General features: G+C 36.5%; 1 protein-coding gene across 1 annotated transcript in view; it reads left to right on the forward strand.

Moving 5' to 3' along the window:
• The window catches only part of tmem161b (transmembrane protein 161B), a 42,994-nt gene that overhangs the window by 9,920 nt on the left and 7,577 nt on the right, over positions 1–25,497 (forward strand). The window contains exons 3-8 of the mRNA XM_056458395.1: positions 5,266–5,352; positions 13,720–13,817; positions 13,930–14,086; positions 20,498–20,649; positions 23,574–23,634; positions 23,787–23,927. Coding sequence (XP_056314370.1) covers positions 5,266–5,352; positions 13,720–13,817; positions 13,930–14,086; positions 20,498–20,649; positions 23,574–23,634; positions 23,787–23,927 — 696 coding nt within the window. The remainder of the gene's footprint in view (positions 1–5,265; positions 5,353–13,719; positions 13,818–13,929; positions 14,087–20,497; positions 20,650–23,573; positions 23,635–23,786; positions 23,928–25,497) is intronic.

Genomic DNA, 25,497 nt, shown 5'->3' on the forward strand with positions numbered 1-25,497 from the left:
AGTACAAGCCACGCTTGTTTCCACCCTTAATTAGCGCCATATGTGTTTAGAGTAAACAGCTCTTCCAAATGTGCTCAATAATTCATCTGTGCTTGTTTTTGGCTGTAAAAATAGTTTGGGAAAACTCTGGCTCCAGCGCAGGGCTTGAAGTGTTGCCCTGGAGGATTTCATAATTAAGTTTTCATTAGGAAGTAAACATGCAGAAACAACTGAAAGCAGTACAGCCCTCTCAGGGCTCATGACAGGCCAGTTTCTAAATAAAGTTGAAGGGGTTTTGGTGAATGTTTGCCACCACACCTGTATGCTGTCTGCTTTATTTGTCAAAACAAGTTACGACTTCAATACCAACCTCTACTCAAATTTTTAAAGATAATTGTCCATTTCCCACCAAAATTTGGACTTGTTTTCGAAAGGTTACAGATTCGATTCCTCGTAAAGGGCAGGAATTGAAGATGGGGGAGTAAATGAAACCACACTCTTTCCATCTTTTATACCCAGCTGAAAGCAATAGCTTACCACTGTTCCAGGTGTATGCTCACTGTGTGTGTTCTTTCACTTGGATGGGTCAAAAGTAGAGCACCAGTTTTGAGTATGGGTAACCATTCTTGACAGTACTTACTTCACCACTTCACTTCACCTTAAACACCACTGATTGGCCATTGTGTTCACATGCTCAGCAGATATGACTGATCATCTCTTCATTAAGTGCTTTTTACACTAAGACATGGGGGGATTTGAAAGCCGTGTCTATCAGCTGATCTGTCAGCGGATCGCTTGCATATCTGCATATGAATAAACACTCCACTTTCCATATATCTGTGTTCGCTATTGATGAAAAGATGATCATTAGAGCCAATCAGTCATATCTGTTAAGCACGTAAACACAACGGCCAATCAGCTGGTGCTTTCACATTTGGCTCTATTGGTTTCCCACACCCTAAAGTTTGAATGTAGTTTCATTTTTTTTTAGCCTGCTAACATCTGTGGATCTATGGATCTTTTTATCATATCACGTGTTAGAAAAGTGAGTGATTAAATGCATGAAAGCACTATTTGACCAGTTCATTAGTGACTAAAAGCAGTTCACTGCAGTGATTTGGTGGGATTAGAACCATCCCGGAGTCACGTACCAGACCACCCCTTTCAGGTGGTCTGAAGCAGTTCATGGGTACCACTACAACGCCCTTGTATACACAGAGAACAACTTTATTTTACATTCTTCCATTAAATTACAAGCATGGCAAATTGCACAGTGTGTACCATGACTTGCACCATTTGAATCACATCCAAATTAATTAAATCTGGTAAGCAAAAGCGCTTTTATTTAGCACCGTATCTGGTTTGCATTTTTTATTTTAATGACTAATAACAATATACTAATGAATAATTCAACGATTTCATTGAAAATATATGAATATATTTTACAATTATTTGCAAAAAGGTTGAAAGAAATGCATTGATCTACAATTCCTCTCGAAAAAAGCATATTAAGCACCAAATCAGCATGTTTTTACAATGATTTTACAATGTGACGCTGAAGACTGGAGTGATGATGCTAAAATTCACTGTAAAGTTTATTCATCAAAAGAACAAATAACAAAACAAAAATGACCAGCATAAAATGGCATAAAACATAAAATGTCTCAGACCTGTTCTGTCCTTCACTGTCATCATCTTTATTCTTTTATCCTTCTTCTGAGAGTCCTGAGATCAATGTAGCACATGTGTCAATTGTCTCCACTTTTTCCACTGGCCTTCCAGTCCAGTCCCACTCATCATAACAAGAACTAACAAAAAATTACGCACTTACTGTGCTTTAAATTGTAATGTTTCTCTGTGTTATTTTTTGTTGTGACTACCATAAAATAATTGTTGCCTTGTTTACTTTAAGAAACTATTTTGAGAAATATGAGTTAGGAGTGTGACGAGATGCATATCCCATAATACAAAGCATGAGATTGGGATCACGAGAATGATACAAGTTTTTTAGACTTCAGAACGATAATAGAAGTAGAATAGATATAAATTCTCAGTAATAAAATATATGTTAAAGTGTTTTTTTTTTTTTCCAACCAAAAAATTCTAAATTTGGGGGAATTTTAAAAATCAACTTGTACTTTATGAAATAAAACCTTTTTTAAATAAATGCAGAAATAGACATGCAATCACTGCAAAAAGTTTTCCCATAACCTCAACAGCAAGTAATCGCCCAAAATTCTTGCTGTCTTAAATTGTTTTTGGTTATTTAGAGGCCACCCATGATGAAAATCATCTTTTGTAAGCTGTTTGGACAGAACTGTGTGTAGGTATGGTGTGTCCACAGTCATATTGGAGCGATATAAACACATTAAGTCTTTTTTTTATTTATTTATTTTTTTATTTCCTGACATTAAAATAGAATCCAAATCCCTCCCGCTTTGTGGCCCACCGCAACGTGACGTAGGAGTGCGGTTTCCTCGCCCACCGAATTGATTGACAGCTATGTATTAACATGTCTCCGTAGTAACTCGTATAATCATATCAACAAGACAGAACGTGCACAAAGCAACTGGGATTAAAAGATCTGTTCAGCTGTCTGTGATCATCAAACATCATTAAATGTGATTTACTTTATCACCACAGCTGCATGTATAACAAGTATAAAAGAAGACGCTTCACTCCCGATTTGTGGACATTAAATCAGGTTTATTTTGTACATTAACACAACGAATATCCATACAGCAGTGGATATTAATGTGAATCCTATCTCATTTGCCGTGCAAAAACAGTGCAAAGCTAAACATTTGCGCTGTGTTTGTGTGCGTCAATTTTATAATGACATTGTGTGTGACTCATCATTACAGAAAGGCTTGAATTAACTCCACAATAAATGCAACAAATAATCATTGGGAAAGTTCTTACTGTAGTACTTCTCACAAACTTTACATGAGATCTGCTTCCTTCATGTCTATCACAATGCTGTTTATCTGACGAAGACGGAAACACTGGGACGTGGGATTGGTGGGCAGGGAGAACTAGCTTTAAAGACACAGGCTACAAAAACAGCTACATTGTGCTCAGAGCAGACAATGCCAATATTCTGAAAGGTATCATAAATAATCAGATGGGTGTTTTGAGCTGAAACTTTACAGACACATTCTGGAAACACAAAAGGCTTATCTTAAATCTTGAAAAAGGGCTAAAATAGGAGCCGTTCAAATGAATCTTTCTAATAATCTTAATTTACATCAATCAAAGAGACTAAAAATTTTAAGTTGAACTTTGTAGAAACTTCAGAAAATTTAGTTGAAACCTGATTAACTTATTAAAATAAGTTTAAGCAACATAAAAATATTTGATGTCTTGACTTTTTGTCATACATTTTTTTACTGTGTAGCTGAAATAAAAAAAAAATGCTAACACTAATGTTGGCATATGATCTATAGAGAGAAAGCAAAGTTGGAGAAAGATATGGGGGATGGTATCTAGAAAGGTCCGTGAGCCGGTAGCTGATGTCTGGGACTCGACCTCAGGACACCTCAAGTAAAATTGTGCTTTAAATCCCCTTTTCTATAGATTGCGAGCAGTAAATAACCTGTTCATTCAGAGTACCATAATTTAGTTTAGAAGAAAAATTACAAGGGAGAATAAATTGTCCAAGCAAATTAAAAGCAATAATGTGTCCAGCATTATGTTCTGCTGCTATTTCGTTGGCCTCGGTTATTCAGCCCTCAGCCCCTGATGCAATCCTTTTTTATTCTAGCCCAGCAATGTTTTGTAATTTAAGAACCCCATTTCCTGGTTCAGAGACACTAGCTATGTTTTTATCCAAAAATGCTTTATGCGCAAAACTGGAATATTGTATGAAAGACGTGCGAATAAAGCAGCGTTTCCATCCAACGAGTCAAAGAGAGCAAAATCGTCACTTCCTGATTAACTGGTGCCAAATATCAAGTGTAAAAATGGAATGTTTTTCTTATTTAATAAATGACTTGTGCCTTAGAAGGCGATGGCGACACGCAGTGAATGGGCGGTGGCGTTTTAAGGCGTGAGATTCTCTTGATTCTGGAGGTCATTAATAATATAAAAAACACTAATACTGAAATGGTTAAGGAGTTTTAAAATGACCAAAACAACATTTGAGATGTTTTACAGTGCACTCAGCGTGCTGGTTTGTCCATTCTCACACATTTTTTATCATCACATGATCTCTTATAACAAAATCACATGACTTTAATGTGTATCCTAAAATTTGTTCAGTAAAAGTGTTTCCATCGTAGTTTATGCACATCTTTTCATATGTTTTTAATGTGCATTTTCAACATGTATGCGCATATTGGCGTTTCCATCAACCTTTTTTTGCGCACATCCAATATGGTGTTTCTTAATATGCGTTCTTCATCGATCTTGTGCCCTGGTGCTCTCGTGTAACATCATCAAAGTTCAGTTCTAAAACTCCAGTCCGCAAGAACTGAGAACGGGTAAAAGTTCCTGGATGTGTTCCTAAAGGCACCAATTTTACCCGTTTTTCAAGATTAAAGATGAGTCTTTTTTGTCTCCAGAATGTGTCTGTTTCACATTCAGCTCAAAACACACATCAGATTATTTATTATACCTTTCAGAAGTTTGTAATTTGTAGCTCTGAGCATCTTGTAGCTGTTTTTGGGGCATGTGCCTTTAATGCTAGTCCCATTTTAAGGCCCACCACAACATGATGTAGGAGTGTGGTTTTCCCGCCCACCAAATTGACAGCCGCGTATTAACATGTCTCCATAGTAACGTGTATAATTATATCAAAAAGACAGAACATGCGCAAAGCAACTGCGATTAAAAGATCTGTTCAGCTCTCTGTGATCATCAATCATCATCAAATGTGATCAAGAATGAGTTTTACAAGTTTAAAACCTTTTTAACAGTGCATGTTTGTAATGAATTACAGCGATTTACTTCAGCTTTACTTTATCGCCACAGCTGCATGACAGTACAATTATAAAAGAAGATGCTTCAATCCCGGTTTGTAGACGTTAAATCATGTTTATTTTGTACATAGTCTGTCTGTTATTTGATGCAGTTGAGGGCGTATATTGAGGCACACTCTGACAGCCCGTGGGACACATGCACATGCAAATAAATAAACTCAATGGGCTAAAAATCTGTGGAAATCTGCGGATTTCTGTGCCCACAGATTCCGTGTGGGCCTACTCATGACACTTGTAATAATAGTGTATATATCGAGTTTCAATCACTATTAAGAAATGTTGATCTATATTTTCTTTGTCTTGTTAGCTTGCGATGGTACCAACACCCCACAGAAGACGAGCTGAGGACTCTGGCTGGAAAGCAGCAGAAAGGTGGCAAAAGCAAAAAGGACAGGTACAAAACTGCGTTTCTCCAGATTGCTGCACTTGTTTGAAGAACATTTCCAACAAAGTGACAAAAAAAAATCAAGCAGCTTTGTTGCCCGTCTTCTGCTCTAGATGAAAGCTGTCGACTATGCATACAATGCTAATTCCCTGAAAAGGTAGACTAGCCTGTGTCTAGCAGCTTAGTTTTGATAGTCAGCTCTATTATACCTACCTCCTGTTCTCAGACAAAAGCCCATTTTTGCTCTGCGGGGAGTTCTTGGGCCATTTTGTCAGGCAGGTATGCCGCAATCTAGCGCAGAGAGACTACCGTGCCCACAGTGCTTTTGTGCTGAACACCATTGTGCACACTGACCTATGTAAACAACAGAGACCCAGAGGAGAAGTCCAAGAATCTCAGGTTCAGCTGGCTTGGAGCCACAGGGCAGAAAGCTTGCATACTCGACTCGTTCACGCTAAGGACTGTGCCCCTTTCCAATATCCCACCGCTCCCAGCAGAGCCCGACATTCATTTCTCTGTTCTTTGTCATGCAGACGGCATTAGAGGTGGCTGAAAATATGTTTGATTTGAACGTTGTATGGATTTAGCTCTTTTTTTTTTTTTTTTTTCCAATAGCGAGGAGGGTTTCTCTAATCCCCCTATAAAATGTGCAAACTCTGGTGTTTGGTCTCCAATAGAGATAGAGCCCTCTGTTGGGACGTGTCTGTACTAAATCCTTTGGACAAAGTTGAAGATCCCACACATTGATGCCTGATTCTCAGATGCATTCCCTTGAGTTCTCATCACTGTAATCACTGTTTTTTTTTTAATTATTATTATTAGCTGTGTTGCTCATATTAGGGGTCCTACAATGTTAAATTGACCAAAAGGGACAGTAAAAAAATATTTATTGTAAATAAATGCATTTATTTTTATAAGTCTATTCATCAAAGAATTTTGAAAAAATTGGATCACAGATTTTACTAATAATATTAAAAAGCACAGCATTTCAACATTAATAATGAGAGTTTCTTTAGCTTCAAATTAGCAAAAAATATATTTATTTCTAGTTAAACAGTTGAGTTATATCATTTTTTTAATCCATTCAGTCAATCTCCTGGGCTGATGGAAGCACCTCTAGTTTATTTTAGCATAAATCATTGTACTGGATGAAACCTGGACTGACACAGTTTCAATTTACTAGAACTTCTATGTTAAGCTGCTTTGACACAATCTACATTGTAAACAAGCTATAGAAAAAAAGATGAACTGAATTGAAATTATTGAACTGGATTAGACTAGTAACATCTTGCTAAAAAGGGTTTAGATTACTTTCTTATTTAAATCTTGACCCTTAGTTACATTGTGTACTAGACCGTCAGCAAATTAGACGTTACTATTTTCTCGGGCTAACTCCATATGGCTAACCATTCTCCCATTCTGCTGTAAAAATCAAGGAACTTTGCTGCTGTATCATGGATGCAGCAGGCACAATGATAGTGCTGATAAGAAAGAGGGCTGAAACCTAGTTACCTAGCTGGAGACTATTTTCAGGTGCTGCATAATATTGTTGTGCCTGTTGCAGCTATGGTACTGGAATAATTGTATATAGTTTAATAGATGGATGCCTTCAGTAAAGACAGGGTAAGTCACCTTTTGAAAGAAACAAGATTGTGTGGATTGCCAATAGGCGTCTGAATTTTGTTAATCATACATTCAAGAGATTCGTTCAAAATGCTGATTCATTAAGTAATGATACATTTTCATTCATTTCCCTTTAGCTTAGTCCCTTTATTAATCAGGGGTTGCCACAGCGGAATGAAACGCCAACTTATCCAGCATATGTTTAACACAGCGGATGCCCTTCCAGCTGCAACCTAGTGCTGGGAAACATTTATACACCCTCATTCACAGGCATACACTACGGCCAATTTTGTTATTCAATTTACCTATACTGCATGTCTTTGAACTGTGGGGGAAACCAAAGCACCCGAGGGAAACCCACGCCAACACGGCGAGAACATGCAAACTCCACACAGAAATGCCAACTGGCCCAGCCGGTACTCAAACCAGCGACCTTCTTGCTATAAGGCAACAGGGCTAACCACTGAGCCACCGTGTCACCCTGTAATGATACAAACTAAGCATTTTTGATTGAGTCAATTAATCATTCTTTCAAGGGATTAAAAAAAGTTGATTCATATTATAATAAAGGACATTAAGTATTTTTGAATAGTTAAAGAGATCAATTTAATGAGGATTCATCCAGTAATTAAATGATTTATTTTATTTTATTGAACAAGTCATTCAACAGATTCATTCAAAATCCAGTAATGAATCAAGTCTTTTTATTTTCATTGAATATTTCATTGATTTTCATTCAATTTTCAATACTGATTCATTCAGTAACAAAACTTTTTATATGATAGAGTTATTGAATCAAGTTAGTCATAACAAACCAGCCATTTTTCAAAATATGAAGGACTTTTTTTTCAGATTTGTTGGTTAGAATTACTAATTTGCATTTTATTATTATTATTAATATTTAAAAATATTTAAACATCCACAATAGTCAAATCACAAAGATATGCAAAGTTGAATTTGCAGTAACTTTTACATTAATGTATACAAAACCATAATGCATGTACTTTTTATTTCTCTTTTATTGTTGCTTTGTTGCATTTATCTATGCTTGTAGTTTGTTTATTGCATATTGTTTATGCATGATTCACTCCCCTACAAAATCATCCCAGTCATTTAAAGTTAATACAATCGGTAACACTTTAGGGACCTATTTTTGCTTTTAACTAGTTGCTTAATAGCATGCATGTTATTGAGATATTAGCTGCTTATTAGTACTTATAAAGCACATGTGTGTGATCTTATTCTACATTCCTAATGTTACCCAATACCTAAACTACCTTAATAACTATTAATGAGGAGCAAATTAGGAGTTTGTTGAAACAAAAGTCAAAATAGTTTGCCAAGAGCAAGAACTGGACCTTAAAATAAAGTGTGGCCACAAATTCTTTTCAAGTATAACAAAGTATATCGCAATATATATCGCAGAAAAACAAATCGCAATGTCAGATTTTTCCAATATTGTGCGAAAATATTCAAAAATATATAATTGTGTAGTCAGTTTAGTAGATTAAGTGAAGAGCAGTTTACTAGTCCACATGGCAGCTGTATGAAACCATTTCACCATTTTAATTTATTTAACTTTAATTAACTCTAACATCCCATATTATTCACCGGTGGCCTATAAATGTATTTTCGTAAAATGTGCTGGGGAGAGTATGAACTTCTCACCCTGATTATGACATCCCACTTCACAAAGCTGCCAGGATTCACACTGTCAGGAAGAAGATATGAGTCCTATGACGCATTGCATTGTGTGATGAGGTTAAATGCCAGAGAAGCCCTGCCATCCTACAACTGAAGCCACTTATAAGAGTGCTGATCCATCAAAAGTGAATGTATAATGTAGCCCAGATGCTCCTGAATAAACTCTGTCTTATCTCAGCAACAGAGCATGATAACGGGTAGTTTTTGGTAGTATGTACCGTTATCATTTATATATATATATATATATATATATATATATATATATATATATATATATATATATATATATATATATATATATATATATATATATATATATATATATATATATATATATATATATATATAATATGCTAATTATTCTTATTTATGTTTGGCCTAGAATAGTAATGTGCTTTGGAAAAAAGTTCTTTCCAACATTAAAACTGTTGTATTTTTATGTTCAGTTTTATTTGAAAGCATAAGGGTAGTATCATTAATGATGAATTTTTTTTTATATTTATGTAGTTTGAAATCTGATGTTTGATAAAATATAAAGGGTTTAAACAAGTTTTTTCAATTCTTTCAGTTTTTTTTTTTATATTTACTTGAAAAATACTAAAATATCTATGGTGTGACATACCAAAAGGGAATAATATCTCTTAATATTACACAAATAGTGACAGCAATTTATGTTCATTCTTGGACACTTATCTTCATATGGTTCTGTTTATCTTATCTGAAATTAGTATATATACTGTATATGAGCAATATCACATGAGTAGCAGTTCCATATGGCTGTATATTGGCACTGGTGGGAGGTGTGCATTATGCCGAGTTCAGACTGCATGATTTTCAAAGTAGTCATGTCACAGATGTTTTCACACTTCATGACTATCTGGGCTAGCGTTTTGTCGCTGCTTTATTTACACTGCAAGATGGATCGGCGACAGGGCCTTTCACATTGCATGACTTTACAATAGGAAGAATCGCAGAACTTCATCCAAACTACGTCTCACAGCCAAAAACACGTAGTCTATCTTTTGTTATAAACTACATAACGAGAAAGAAGCCTTTAATGGGGTAGAAAATGTAAATATTTGCTCACCTGGGTTTGAAGGGAACTAGCAATTTCTCCTCAACTTTTTTTTTTAACTTTCTGTATGAAACGTCAAACAGACACGGGTGCTCCTGTCAGACCTCCACTAGTTTTTCCTCCATTTCTTAGGTCCAAATAAACCGAAAATGAGCACTTTTAACTTCTCCCTCAACCTCCCGCTGGCCTGCAGGTACACACACACGCAAGTGAATGCTGCTCTCTAAATGGCTGTAGGCGATCGCCGATGTTATTTTCAGTCAAAACTCATTTCACATGGCATGATTTGAATCGCCAACAGCTCGGGGCTAAAATCATTCAGTCTGAACTCGGCATTAGTGTCCCAGCAGTGACGATATACTGCCACATCGCACTGCTACTTGTGTGATATTGCATTTATACAACAGTTTGACGGCGTAATCGTGTATTAAATTGAAAATCAAAGTGGAGCTTCAAAATCCTTTTTTATGAGGAACAATACAAAAGGCCATTCATTCACATCTGCAGCTGACGTCAGAACAGCAGAAACCATTGCTACTTCACCAACATCACTTTAGAGCTAGTATTTGAATGATTCTCTAGTGTAATGTCTAAAGTGATGACAAAACGGGATTTTGCTCACATTTTAAGATTATAAGGCTGAACGGCATGAAATGCCATCAGTCTACAGAGATTTTCCAGTATTTCTGTTGCAATCATGAGATCACAATAATTAAACCAGAAAAAGCCAAAGCAAAATAAACACTACCAGAAACAATACCAGACTATGGTATAAATACAGCACTACAACATACAAAAGAGATAGATTGACTTAGAAAGTCACTTACATGTTTAATAATGATTTGATCAGCTGTGGTTCGAAATTAAGTTTTTCTCTTCTAATTGCTTATTATGTGGTCTCAGTTGCCATCTTGTGGATGGACAACATCAATCATTATGTCTTTGCTCTGCTAGTATGACAGGCTGATGGATGTCGACGCTCTGTATCTCCGAAATTAAAAATATTTAAAATAAGCACTATCCTTATAAATAAACTGTATAGTTGCAATCTAAACAGCTACATTCTCGCCTAAAAAATTAAAAAGTACATTATGTAATCCAACAGCTGCAATATTTGTCAGACTGTATTGAGTTTATTGATCTGCTGTCACTCTATGTGGGTGGAGTAACGCCCCATTCACACGGGGCTTCAGCGTCAACGCTTGACAGAGGGTGTGTCTGAATTTGGGGCTGACCCAACTGAGCAAGTCCCAACTTCTGCAGCGAGAAACAACTCTAAAGCGGTGCCGATGGATCCATAATGCAGTTCAGCAACGCCAAACCAACCATTCAAAGTGAATGGGAAGCGTTGAAGCTGACGCCTCGTGTGAATGGGGCGTAATACAGAAGGGTGAGGAGCAAAGACTAGATTACACAAGACATGGCACTAGTATCTTTTTGAATGGGGAAAAGTGTAACGGTCAATATGGTAAATTAAGCTCGCCAATCATCGATCGCTATATGGTGGAAAAAGCCCGCCTTCTAGTACAGGAGCCAATCATCGATCGCTATAGACAGATGATGCTAGACTTGAGTTTCTGCAGATTTTGTTTGATTTGGACATTTAGAAATGAAACTAAAGGGACAGTTGTGGTTTAATTTTATTGGTGATTACTAATATGAAATTCAATCGAAAGCTTGGCAAGCAATTTAAGAGAATTTGATGTTTCCCTATTCAAACTGAATGCCCAAGCATACTGCCCAAGAGGTGTTTTAAAGATATCGCACGGTTTAATAAGAAATATACATTAGATAGATAGATAGATAGATAGATAGATAGATAGATAGATAGATAGATAGATAGATAGATAGATAGATAGATAGATAGATAGATAGATAGATAGATAGATAGATAGATAGATAGATAGATAGATAGATAGATAGATAGATATTTATATAAATAAAGTACAAAAATAGCCACTGTAAACTTAGGCCTGAGGTATTTTTTAAGGATTTTGCTATTTTTCTTTATAATTTAAAAGAGCTGTAATTTATTGAACTATGCTTGAGACAGTTATATACCATAAGTTTTGAGAATAAAAAAAAACAAAGTAACAGCAGTTTTTATAGAAAGGTCTATGGAATGTTTAACCATTTAATCCATTTGAAATCATTACAATAATAATTATATACATTTTTGTCATGTGGGTCTAAAAGTACAATGTCATATCAACTAGGGTTGGGCGATGTCAACCAATTTGGCATCTTACAATATCTAATGTGAAACATCGCAATGGACGATGGCGTCATTGTCGTAGGCAGCGGTGAATTAATAATTTATGAATAATTAATTCATTCATAGCAAATTAAATATTTGTAGCCTACCATTTCAACTACCTCACCCGCATGGTCTTTGTTTTACCCATAACCAAATAATAAATAAATAAATAAAGATAAGTTACACACAAATTACCACCTGTCACTCACTTTTTCCGCAGATGAATAGGCAGAGTGATCTGTGTCGTTATAATGGCGTTGACAAACTTGGATGGTAAAAAAGGTGCACAACCAACAGTATCTGAGGTTTTTGCTAAAATTACAGTGTACAAGCATGAAAGCGAAAGATTGAAGCAGTGTATTGATGCTGTGACATTACCTGATGGATTCAAAAGACCAAAGAGTCATTAGATAGAGACAAGATTAATTAAATATCACGTTTAACAACTATAGACGCCATCCAGCGAAACATTCTTGATAAACTGTCCGATGTGCACTGCTCTCTGGAGTGACTGCTGGAGCTCAGATGCACACATAGCCTACACTGCAGCACATGACAGAGTGTATGAGCATGACAGAGTGTGTGTGTGTGTGTGTGTGCGTGTGTGTGTGTGCGTGTGTGTGTGTGTGTGTGTGTGTGTGTGGTCACATGATGTGCGTTTTTAGCAGTATAGTGTGAAATGCTTGATGAAACATCAGCGTGGACGTGGATTGTTTTCGTTCTAAAATGCCATAAGACGTATTAGTGTAAACGGGGCCTAAGTGTGTATTATTTGCAAGCAGGTTTGCAACTGAGGCTGGGCGGAGGAGCGCAATGCCAGCTAAGCATCGTGATGTCTATCAGCCGTTGGCGATGGATGATGGCATAGTTTATCGACCCAACCCTAACTTCAACAACCTACCACCGTGCTGGAAAAATATGTGATATGTGATCTCGTTATTGAGTATTGCTATAACGATATAACTTGCAATATAAAATTCCCCTAGATGAAAAAAAAATTATTAGCTATTTTTAAATAATTTGTGTAACGATATTAAAATAAACAGATAAAATATATCTTTCAGATCTAATTGATTCTAAATCAGACTAAAAAAACTTTGTCAATGAGTGAAAACCTCAGCAGATATTCTGACTCTGACTAGCTGTTGTCTTGATTCCCACCATAAGTATTTATTCTCAACTTTGGCTTCACCTTTGGGGTGCTCCAGCCAATAGCAGATCAGCAACTGCTGGGCAGGTGGGGATAACAATAGTAAGGCCCCGTCTGATTGGTCAAGTTTTGATAACCACTACATGTATTTCTTATGTATGTCTCATATGCTATTATCGCGATAATGGTTTACAATATATTGTGCAGGTCTAGTTTTACTAGTCTTAATTTAGCTTCCTTTTATTTCAGTTAGTTACATGTGGCACCAGTAAATCCAAGGTTGTGAGTTGGATTCTCAGGATTCTCAAATTATCAAATGTTATCAAATTATCAAATGTGTACCTTCAATACATGCTAGTTGCTTTGGGTAATAGCGTCAACCAAAAATGCATAAATGTACTACAAATTACATAATACTATTAGCAAATGAATGGAGAAAAGAAATGCTACAATACCGTTTTGTTTTTTATACCAAAATACTATTGGCAATGTGTGTGTGTGTTTTGACTTGGCCTACTTTGAACACATAACTGTAATATGTGCTATGTTCACATTTTTGCTTTTCAGAAAGTACAATGGGCACTTAGAGAACAAGCCGTTGACTATTCCCAAAGACATCGACCTTCAGCTGGAGACGAAGTGCATCGCAGAAGTGGACACACTGGGTAACTCGCACGTTGTCATAGATGAGACCTAATGAACCCTTGAGCTTCAAGGATCTATTTATTAGGACCAATTCCTAAAGCTTCTTTTTGTTCGACTTCTCTTTTTGTCTAGCTCTGCATTATTTTCCTGAATTCCAGTGGTTGGTGGACTTCACGGTGGCCGCCACGGTGGTGTACCTCATCACTGAATTGTACTTCTGTGTGGCGGAGCCCAGTGGAGAGATGAACATCAGTGTGGTGTGGAGTCTGCTGGTCTTAGCCTTTGTCATGTATCCTTTGTCATGTTCTATTTCGAGCTTGAAGTACTTAAGTTTTTATTATTATTTTTTTTTATCCTTCCCATTTTATAATTCAACACTACAACACCTGCACATGTCATCGTATGTCATCTCGATCTTATGCTTCATATGAGATCAACGACTGCTGTTGCATTTTTTTATTTTTTTTTGGTATTTATCTTTAGGAAATCACTAAAGGCAACGATATCATGGTTTCGTAACCATATAATGTGGCAATAAGATCGTAACTGTACTGTGCATTTACACCGTGGCCATATTCATCTATGTAAACACATGAAAACAACATTAACATTACAGGAGACACTGTAAAAAGCTTATTCCAAGCCACTAGACGTTTCTGACAGGGGATTTGAGTGACATATGTGAAAGTATGTTGTGCGACTGCTATACAAGAGTTATTATTAAGCATTATAGATTGCAAAGTTTTGCATTTTTTTTAATTTATTTTTTATTTTTTTAAAGCATGTTGGTAAAACATGAACACCGTTATGACTGTATTAAAACATGTGGTTGTTTGTTGTAAAAATTCATAATAACGACAAAAAATACTAATATGTGCATCTCCTGACTTTTGGGTGCAGCCATGCTGCCGTTGTGGTTGGTGTATTCTGGGAAATTTTCTTACCCCTTGGTTTTGAGTGTGGTCCTGAAGAGGCTCCGTTTCAAGGGCTATCTAGACCTTCCATTTAGCCCTACTCCTTCAAGCTAAAGAGAGTTGGGACACCCCTTATTCATACATTAATTTTCTTTTCGGCTTAGTCCCTTTATTAATATGGGGTCACCACGGCAAAATGAACCGCCAACTTATCCAGCATATGTTTTATGCAGCGGATGCCCTTCCAGTTGCAACCCATCACTGGGAAACATCCATACACACTCATTCACACACATAGATTACGGACAGTTTAGTTTACCCAATTAACCTGTAGTCAGTCATTTTATTTATTTATTTATTTATTTATTTATTTATTTAATTATTTAATTATTTAATTATTTATTTACAGTAAAAGAATCTATGAATTTGACCAAAATTAGTTTTTTGTTATTGACTACCGTTTTGACTAATTGGTATTATACATAAAAAAAAAAAAAAAACATTTCATCAAATAATTCTGACCAAGAAAAAAATAATAGGATTACAGTTTACTATAAAATATTATGCACTGTCAACAGTGGTAAGAAATATTACGTGAACGCCAAATCAAACTTTTATAGTGACTTCTGAAAGATCTGTTATTTTACACATTATTACAGTTACACAATATTGCATTTTTACAATGACTATTATTTACATGTATTTCATTTTTAGATAAAATAAGTTTTGATTGGTACATTTGACATGTGCATTTTTAAGATAGATTAAAGCATTCAGACACAAGAAATTGTACTGTTTGTAACTTTAATAAAGATGCGCTTTTGTTGTATTATTTATACAATGAAGACTATGCAGTTTTATTATACTAAGTATTCAATTTCTGTATTCCCCGGAAAACCATAAGCATTGTTTATTTCACTTTTATCCTTGCTTGTTGTAATTATATTTTATGCATGATTCACTGCTCTGCAAAGTGATCCCAATCAATCAAAACTAACAGGATAGTTCACCCAAAAAAATATGAATTAAAAACATAAAAACAAAAAAAGTAAAAACATATTTAAGTTTTAAGAAATTTAACTTTCTTCTGTTGAACACAAAAAAATACTGTATAAACACCACCGGTCAAAAGTTTGGTGTCAGTTTTTTAAACAATTTTTATTATTATTTATTTTAATTAATAATTTAAATGAAATTATTCTGTTCATCAAGGCGGAATTTATTAAATGTAAAAAATTATTGTTAAGTTGTTAAATCTTTATTACAACGTTTAATAACTGCTAATTACTCCAGTCATTATTGCTTTTATTACTATTTCCATTAATAATAATAATTATTTTAACAACAACAACAACAACAACAACAATAATAATAATAATAACAATAATACCAAATAATGATATCAATAACGATAATATTAATAATAATAATAATAAGAAATATTAGAGTGATTTTTGAAGGATCATGTGACTCTAAAGACTGGAGTAATGAAGCTGAAAATCACTGGAATAAATGATTAAATTAAATGATAAACTACTTTTGAACAGTTATTTTATAGTGCAATAACATTTCAAAATTTATTCTATATTTTTGATTAGATAAATGCAGCCTTGGTGAGCAGGAGAAGCTCATTTTGAAACATTTAAAAATCAAACTGACCCAAAACCTTTGACCAGTAGTGTAAATAGCGAGATCTAGCTTTTTTTTAATGGAACCTCAGAATAAACCTTCAAAGTTCTTTATTCAATACCTACAGTTCCCAAATTATAAAACCTCCTTTGTAAAAGACAACCCTTGTGGAGAAGCTCAATTTTCACGCTCGGAGCAGGGACAGTCTAGCCGTGAGTGATGAAAGCTGCACCTGTTGCCTTTTACCTGCTACTTTCCCCTTCTAGTGCCTCGGCAAATCACACACATTAACCCCGGCACAGTCCACAAAGATCAATCTCCCTCCGCTCGCCGCTGCCCTTTACCTAGCTCAGCCTGCCACAGAAGATTGGAGGCCCAATTTTCACGGCCCACCAGACTGATTTGCCTGAGAAAAAAGGAGAGGAAGGAAGGAAGGTGCCTGGTAGGGTGATGAAGATGATGACGATGATGATAGGTCTATATGTGTGCAAATGGCTGAATGTGGACAGGAAGGAGCCATTTTTCCTGATCTCAGTGGAGAGTGTGTGCTGGCGGAAAATGGCCTTGTCAAAGTGATGGTCACTGAAACATTTTCTCAGATGGCCGCCCGCTTGCCTTGCAGATTTGCGCGACGTAGCCACAAGTTGAATGATTGACCCTAGACCGGTATAATCAAAACTGGCACATATGGGCGAGCTGCTGTAACGGGAGAGGCACAGCTGGACGTTTTCTGTCTTTGCTTTTCGAATTTGTCATTTCTCACCTTAGGGAAATTATCTTTAACAATGGTTCATGGGGGGTGTTTTAAATGCATTTCTCTAAATTGAAGTCAGGCAATGTGAAGAGTGTTTGGACAAAGTCAGGGCGGAACGTTGACAGATTTCACGGAGAGTTTTGTACTTTGTAAGAGCCACATAATTATGTTAAATGTTTTGTATATTGAGACAATTTTGGAACACATGTTGTTTTCATTTTTCAGATGAAGTGCATGTTTCTTTGTGAGTTTGTTTTGTCTGGAATGACTTGGTAGTGTGCGAGTATTTGTGGTCTTATAAATTTGCATTCAGTCATTTAGCACAGTGGTCCCATAACCTTTTTATCCCCGTGGACTGGTCAGTGCTTGACAATGTTTCGTAGATTGCTAGGCGACCCTCAACCATCTTCTCAGGATGACAAGCTGACAAAAACATTGCTGTCACTCTGATACACGTTTTATTTATGGAGTAAATTGCAAAGCACCATAGTGTTTGGGTGTTCTGTGTTTGTCTGAGATAATTAGTCTACCGAAATGTGTATATTGCATACAAGCTGAAGCTGATCGATCAGTTCTTGTCATGTGACTCGCAGAGCGCTCGCAGCATTCATTCAACTGGGAGCGTCTGGAAGGCATGAACGCGTCACATTCATTGTAAATAATTAACTTGCGCGAACTAGAAAAGACACGATATACGAACAGCCCCTAAAAGGCATTAACCTTCCAGCAGTTGACCTTCTTGCACAGACATGGTAGATTCAACTGATTTGTTGACAAATGGGTTGCGGATCTATTCCTTGGCAGTTTGCAGGACCTTTACTGGGCCTTTTTCCCTTCACAAAGAAACTTTCCAATGATGTCTGTTTCTTACTCATTTTGCTGCTTGTGGGTTAAATTTGGCCGCTCAAGTGACCGAGATGTAAGCGAGAGAATATGGTCATGTTTCAAACAAGAGGCAATACACAGAGAAGTGTCTTATCTCAGAGAATTTAGTTCTAGAGTAGGTTTTTTAGTTGTCAATTTAAGGATACCAGTGCATCCATAGTCCGAGTGGGAATGGGAAGATTAAATGATGGCAACATTGAACGAAAGGGTTTTGGAAAGTGACTTATAGCCTTTCTGCAATGGCATCACACCCCAAGGGGAGGCTCCTGGAGGGAATGTAGACCTTCAGAAGCAGGTGGAAATAAGAGGATACAATGCCAGTGGGTGTCCTGTAATGGCCCGTTTCCATTGAGTGGTACGGTACGATATTGTTTGGTACGCTTTTATGGCCGTTTCCACTGTCAAAGGGTACCTAAAAGCGAACCGTACAGATAAACAGAGAAACATCACTCGCGCATACACAAGCAGGAGAATAAAAACAAAGGAACCGTAATTTTTATAAACACTGCTGAGACATTACATTGTAATAATATATGCATATAATAACGAGCCATGGTCGACCCGAGCTTAAACAAACCTAGTTTTCGTCTTGATGAACAGCCACAAAGACAAGAAGAAGAGCAGTGTTTTTACCCTGTGCACTGTAGTTGTTTACAAGGCCATCTAAAGCACGAGCGGTTTGCTTTCTCACCTGAGTTCGCCACGCGTCTATATTTGAAATAAACTTCTTGAGCTCATGGTAATAACATGCACATAATTATTGAAGTGCTTCTGACATCCGATCCTTTCAGAAATGCGCAACAAAACAAAGGACAAGCCTGAAAAAACAAAGGAGCAAATGATTCTTTCAGCAACCTAAACCATGAACAAACTGCCATGTTTAACTATTATCACCACCTTTTGGACTATTATGAACTCAAAATGATGGAATTACTTTCTAACAAGAGGTTAGATGTGCTGGTGAAGATTAAAGATACAGATGAGAGGTTTGCACTGACTGTGGGCTATATGTTGCATGTTGTTTTTGAACCCAAATAATGACTAAATGTATGCTGTGTGTAGTTTTTCTGTAATTGGTAACATATCAGAGACTGTACAGGTATGTATGTGTTCCTATATGTTGCATTTATTTATTTATTTTGTATAATCGCAGAGGTTAGTTAAAGTAGGCTATTTCGCATTTCGTAATTATCATTTATCTGCAGTTATAATCAAATCCTGTTCATAGTTAGTAATGAACATTTATGCACAAGCATTTATGTGGATAAAGCCTCTGTTTTGTGAGAAGTGCTTCTCATATGATATGTAAACGACCCGTACAGCTTTACTTGACATTATTTTTCAAGCGAGAATGATGTTGACTGAAACTTTCTGTCAGAAAACCAATGCAGAGAGAGATCATTTATCTTTTAGCATACATTCACTCAACACTGTTTTAATTAATTTATTTATTTTTTCCTCCTTTAATAAGATAGGGTAGTAATGATTATAGACAAGAAAACATTGGGAGTAGAGAGAGGGGAGTAGTGGACAAAGGACATTAAGTTGGTAATCGAACTCGGGTCATCGTGAACGCTGTAGTGGTGTGTGTTAACGCATTAAACCACAAGGCTATTGGTTCTATTGGTTACTGTTTTAACTACAATTTACACAACAGTTGCATTTTGGGTGCCTGAAAATGCAAGCATTTGAAAATGGGTTTTAAAATTCCAGTTTTATTTTATGTCTTTTTTTTTTTATGTCATTTAATATATTTCATATATTTCATAAAAGTCTAAGGTATAAAAATGCAAAACGTGACAGACAGCAAATGAAATGTCTCAGTAGTTATTCAGCAATCCTCTGCTCTTCCTTGTGTAAATCAATAGCAGCTGCTTCAGTCCAATATCTACATTATCAGGATGATGAAGATGAAACCAGAGTGGACATTTTAGCAAGACAATGATCCAAAACAAGACAATGATCTTAATGCTTTCAGAGAACGAAGCTTGGCCCAGCCAATCACCTGACTTGAATCCAACAGAAAATACAAATTAAAAATTAAATTTGATAGACAAGACCCACAGAATTTATACACTGTTTATACACTCTGTTGAAGTCTGTGAAAAACTCCAAAAAAGCCTTTGGCTCAACTCCATGTCAACATCTCCTTAAAAAATATTATTCCCTGAAATCTTTTTTCCCCACTGTATATTATGTGTTTAGTCAGTCTGCATGCAAGTACTTGACTTGTTTCTTCACAAAGTAACATTGCCAACATGGCCTGGCATGCATAATACAGTGTTTTTAGCTATTTTGGGGTATTCTTAACAGTGTGGATTGCTTTAACAATTTAGTTTTGTCAGGTGTGTATGAGAAACTTTCAAAATGTCCAAAAAAAGAAAAGAAAATAGGTTTAAATTTAATTCAAGCATGTGTTTATGTATTTGTTTGTTTAGAGCAGGTTTTTGTGTACTGTGCAAAAGTTTTTTTTATTTTTTTATTTGTGAAATTGTTCCTTAGCTTCATTTTCTCTCAGGAAGATCCTTTTCTCGCTCACGGCTCACTACTTCAGACTAGAAGAAGGCGGAGAGCGTTCCCTCTGCATCACCTTTGCCTTTTTCTTCTTTGTGAAAGCCATGGCTATCCTTATTGTCACAGAGAACTACCTGGAATTTGGCCTAGAGACAGGTATAGTGTCAAGTTGTTTTTTTTTAATATATTGGTTTTTATTTTTTGCACTGTAGTAACAGAATTTGCAATATCAATCTAGTCCAAAATTACACTCTAAATAGTTCATGTAGGCTATGAAACTGTATGCTGATCTAACTAAGCAAATAAGGTATAAACCAACATGCGCTTGCATACAGACAATTTGTAGAAATAATTTTGTAGTAAAATTTCTGATGTATTGAAAATATAACATTGTTGTCCCTACAGCATCTAAAACTCTTGGATGTGCTTTAAAGAGTCTGAAAATCCCAGCCCATTGACAACTCAAAACCCAGCCAAAAGGAATGAAAAGTAGCCCAATTTATTTCCTTGTCCAACCAGTCAATTGCTGGATTCCCACAAGGAAAAGGTTTACAACGCTTTCTCTGATATTTTGTAATGCACATACTTGTAGAGACAGTCTATGTGTTAAAGTACTGACTGACTTTCCACACGCAAAAACATCACTTCTAAGTTATTTTTCTCAGATGTGGATGTAAATGACGCTCCACTTCAAAAATTCAAAAAAATAGTTTTGATAATCCAACAAAAAAAAAAGTTTGAATGAGATTCTAATGGTGTAATACAGGGGTGTTCAAACGCGGTCCTGGAGGGCCAGTGTCCTGGAGAGTTAGTTAGTTAGTTAGTTAGTTAGTTAGTTAGTTAGTTAGTAAGTAAGTAATGTGTATTTATATAGTGCAGTTATCGTGTATGGACATACACCCAAAGCGCTTCACAATCATGAGAGTGGGGTCTCCCCACTTCACCATCAGTGTGCAGCATCCATTTGCACTTACCATACACCAACTATAGATGGAGTGAAGAGACAGTGATAGAGCCAATTTAGTGGACGGGGGATGATTGGGAGGCCATTTTGGGCCAATGAAGGGAATTTGGCCAGGACACCAGGGTTACACCCCTACTCTTTACAAGAAGTGCCATGGGATTTTGAATGACCACAGAGGGTCAGGACCTCGGTTTACCGTCTCATGCAAAAGATGGCACCCACTGACAGTATAGTGTCCCCTTTACTTTACTGGGGCATTAGGACTCACACAGACCACAGGTTAATTGCCCCCTGCTGGCCTCACTGACACCACTTCCAACAGCAAGCTAGTTTTCCCATATGGTCTACCATTCAGGTACTGACCAGGCTCAGCCCTGCTTGGCTTCAGTGAGTAACTGGTCTTGGGCTGCAGTGTGATATAGCTGTGAACTCTTGTAGTTTAGCTCCAACCCTAATAAAACACCTGAACCAGCTAATCAAGCTCTTACTAGATATACTAGAAACTTCCTGGCAAGTGTGTTGGAGCTGAACTGAGCGGGACACCAGCCCTCCAGGGCCGAGTTTGGACTCTCCTGGTCTAACCTAATTCAATGATTTATGCTAAGCTAAGCTATAAGTGCTCCCGTCAGTTCCAGAGAGTGATTGAATGGATTTACAAATGGTAAAACTCAGTTGTTTAACTCTAGGTGACTTTTAAAATGACTATTTCCAAAAAAAAGTGGAGTAATTATTTAATGTTACCAGCAATCAAATGATTTTACTCACTTGCCTTGTTTTTGGGTTGCCAGGTAAGCTTTCCAGGATCAAGTCCAGTAAGAAATTATTCAGGTGTCATTTTGTTTTCCCGATCATGAAACCTTTAGGCCGCCACTGCATGTTTTGAAAAAAAAAAAAAAAAACTTCATATTTTTCCTAGCTACATTTTCCAAACGGCCCAAATGTGCAGCAAAACCTTGATCTGGCAACACTGGACTTTGCCATACATTATGCATAGTTGATTTTGATAAGTACTAATAGTCACATCTGTAAACACAACAGCATTCTTTTTCCTATGTAAGCCATCTTGATATCTTTGTTTCCAAAGCAAACTGTTATAAAACACACACTAAAGCCTAGTAAAATGTATCCAATCAGATGTTGACTTCGAAATTTTGAAAGTCTTTCCAATGTCGTTTACCATATGTGGCCAGTGATCTGTTGGTGAATCATATTTTGTGTGATGTTGGTTCACAGCACTGACAGGAAAAAAAAATCGATATATGCCAAGGTTTGGCCTCTGATTTTCAAGGGATCTTGACTTTTACAATGCCATTTTTAAATGTCCCTATATAATTCTTCAATTAAGTACGTTTGTAATTTTATTAATCGGTTTTGGGAAAAATCTCGGAAAAAGCTATGTAAAGTTTTCATCAGCATTCTAAAAAAGAATTTAAAACAGTCTAATACATATTGCTTGATATTGATTTAGTCTTTTTAATAGTTTGGTATTAGCAACAAAAGTGACATGCTCGATAACGATGCATGCATGAAACGTTCCTGAATGAAAGTGAAAGTGCCAAACTGCAGTTAACGTTGACAAATTAAAAACGAAACACCCGAAATTACATGAAACTCCAGAGGAAATGTGGATAGCGTGGTGACACAATGACGTTAATCGATCAATGTGCTATAGCATGTAAAACGGATCATTAAAGGAACATTCAAAAAGCCACACATGTAAACACCTTGAACACACTTAATCTTATCATCAAGAATTATTGTTATTTTAGACTATAAAGATTGCCAACATCTACTTTTTGTTTTTGACATTTCGTCACCTTGGAATTATAAGGTTCTATCTGCGTTCTGAAGGATTTTGAGATATGGAGCTTCAACCTTTTTGCATTCCATATAGCAAACAGTATGTGTGTAACATTTGTTTTTGTAAATAAAAAGTCTTAATGTAAAAAACATCCCATAATGTAAATAAGTTATCATTTAATAAGAATGCCAATAACTCAATTTTGACAGAAATGTCAGATAGAACCTTATAATTCTAAGGTGACGATTTGATTAAAGAATTTGTGAGAATGTTTCTCAATTAACACTTTCTGTCATCTTATTTCTCTTTTTGTAGGCTTTGCAAATTTTTCCGAAAGTGCCGTGCAGTTTTTAGAGAATCAAGGCCTCGAGTCCCAGTGAGTATTATGGCCAGTGAGCATCCACATAGGGTGTGTGTTTGTGTGTTTACAGTATAGCATGTCTCTGTGGGTTGGGATTAAGCAGTGTATGTGATGGTTTGTGCTTCCCTGCGGTGAACAGGCCTTGTTCTTTTCCTCGGTCTCTACAGGGGCCCCATATCCAAGCTAACCTTTAAGCTGATCCTGGCACTTCTCTGCGCTCTTATTGGAGCCTTCCTCACCTTCCCTGGCCTGCGATTGGCCCAGATGCATCTCGATGCCCTCACGCTAAACAACTGCAAAGTCACACAGTAAATATTTTTAAAAGTCTACTTTAATGCATTTACATAATTGATATTATGTCCAGTGTTGGGTGTAAATAGATTCAATTAGTAACTGTTATCAAATTACGTTTCTGCTGAAAAAGCAACGTAAGGTTAGGTCATTTAATTACAGTTATAATATACTTGCTTAAATGATGTACATAAATTCAGCAGTTATGTATAAACCAGTTTAGAGAACCAGATTAATTATATATATTATATAAAATAATTATATTGTTTTAACTGAAGAAGGCTACATTTATTAAGATAATTGCATATGCTTAAAAAATTGAGAAATTAGTTGATTACAAAATCAGGTATAAATTCAAGAGAATTTTATTTTTTGTTATTCAGATATTTTGCAGAATTATTAATTTTCAACTAAAGGATGAATTATACGACAATTGTACATGCTTAAGAAGCAATCAGATGTTTTTTGAAAATTAGTGGCATTATACTTTCACCGGCCACTTTATTAGGTACACCTTACTAGTACCGTGTTGGACCTACTTTTGGTCTCAGAACAGCCTTAATCCCTCTAGGCCTAGATTCAACAAGGTACTGGAAATATTCCTCAGAGATTTTGGTCCATATTGACATGATAGCATCACGCAGTTTTTGCAGATTTGTCGCTGCACATCCATGATGTGAATCTCCTGGTCCACCACATCTTAAAGGTGCTCTATTGAATTGAGATCTGGTGACTGTGGTGGCCATTTGAGTGCAGTGAACTCATTGTCATGTTCAAGAAACCAGTATGAGGTGCTTTGTGCTTTATGATATGGCGCATTATCCTGCTGGAAGTAGCCATCAGAAGATGAGTACACTGAGGTCATAAAGGGATGGACATGGTCAGCAACAATACTTAAGTAGGCTGTGGTGTTGACACGATGCTCAATTGTTACTAATGTGCCCAAAGTGTGCCAAGAAAATATCTTGCACACTATTACACCACCACCACCAGTCTAAACCGTTGATAACAAGGCAGGATGGATCCATACTTTCATGTGTTGTTGATGCCAAATTCTGACCCTACCATCCGAATGTTGCAGCAGAAATCAAGACTCATCAGACCAGGCAACATTTTTCCAATCTTTTAAAGTCCAATTTTGGTGAGGCTGTGCAAATTGTAGCTACAGTTTCCTGTTCTTAGCTGACAGGAATGGCACCCGGTGTGGTCTTCTGCTGCTGTAGCCCATCTGCCTTAAGATTCAACATGTTGTGCTTTCAGAGATGCTCTTCTGCATACCTCGCTTGTGACGAGTGGTTATTTGAGTTACTGTTGACTTTCTATCAGCTCGAACCAATCTGGCCATTCTCCCCTGACCTCTGACATCAACAAGGCATTTGCAAATTGCCAATCACTGGATATTTTCTGTAAACCGTATAGATGGTTGTTTGTGAAAATCCCAGTAGATCAGCAGTTTCTGAAATACTCAGACCAGCCCGTCTTGCACCAACAACGTTCAAAGTCACTTAAATCACCTTTCTTCCCCATTCTGATGCTCGATTTGAACTGCAGCAGATCGTCTTGACCATGTCTACATGCCTAAATGCA

Source organism: Danio aesculapii, chromosome 5 (genome assembly GCF_903798145.1).
Source record: "Danio aesculapii chromosome 5, fDanAes4.1, whole genome shotgun sequence".
NCBI classification, from domain to species: Eukaryota; Metazoa; Chordata; class Actinopteri; order Cypriniformes; family Danionidae; genus Danio; species Danio aesculapii.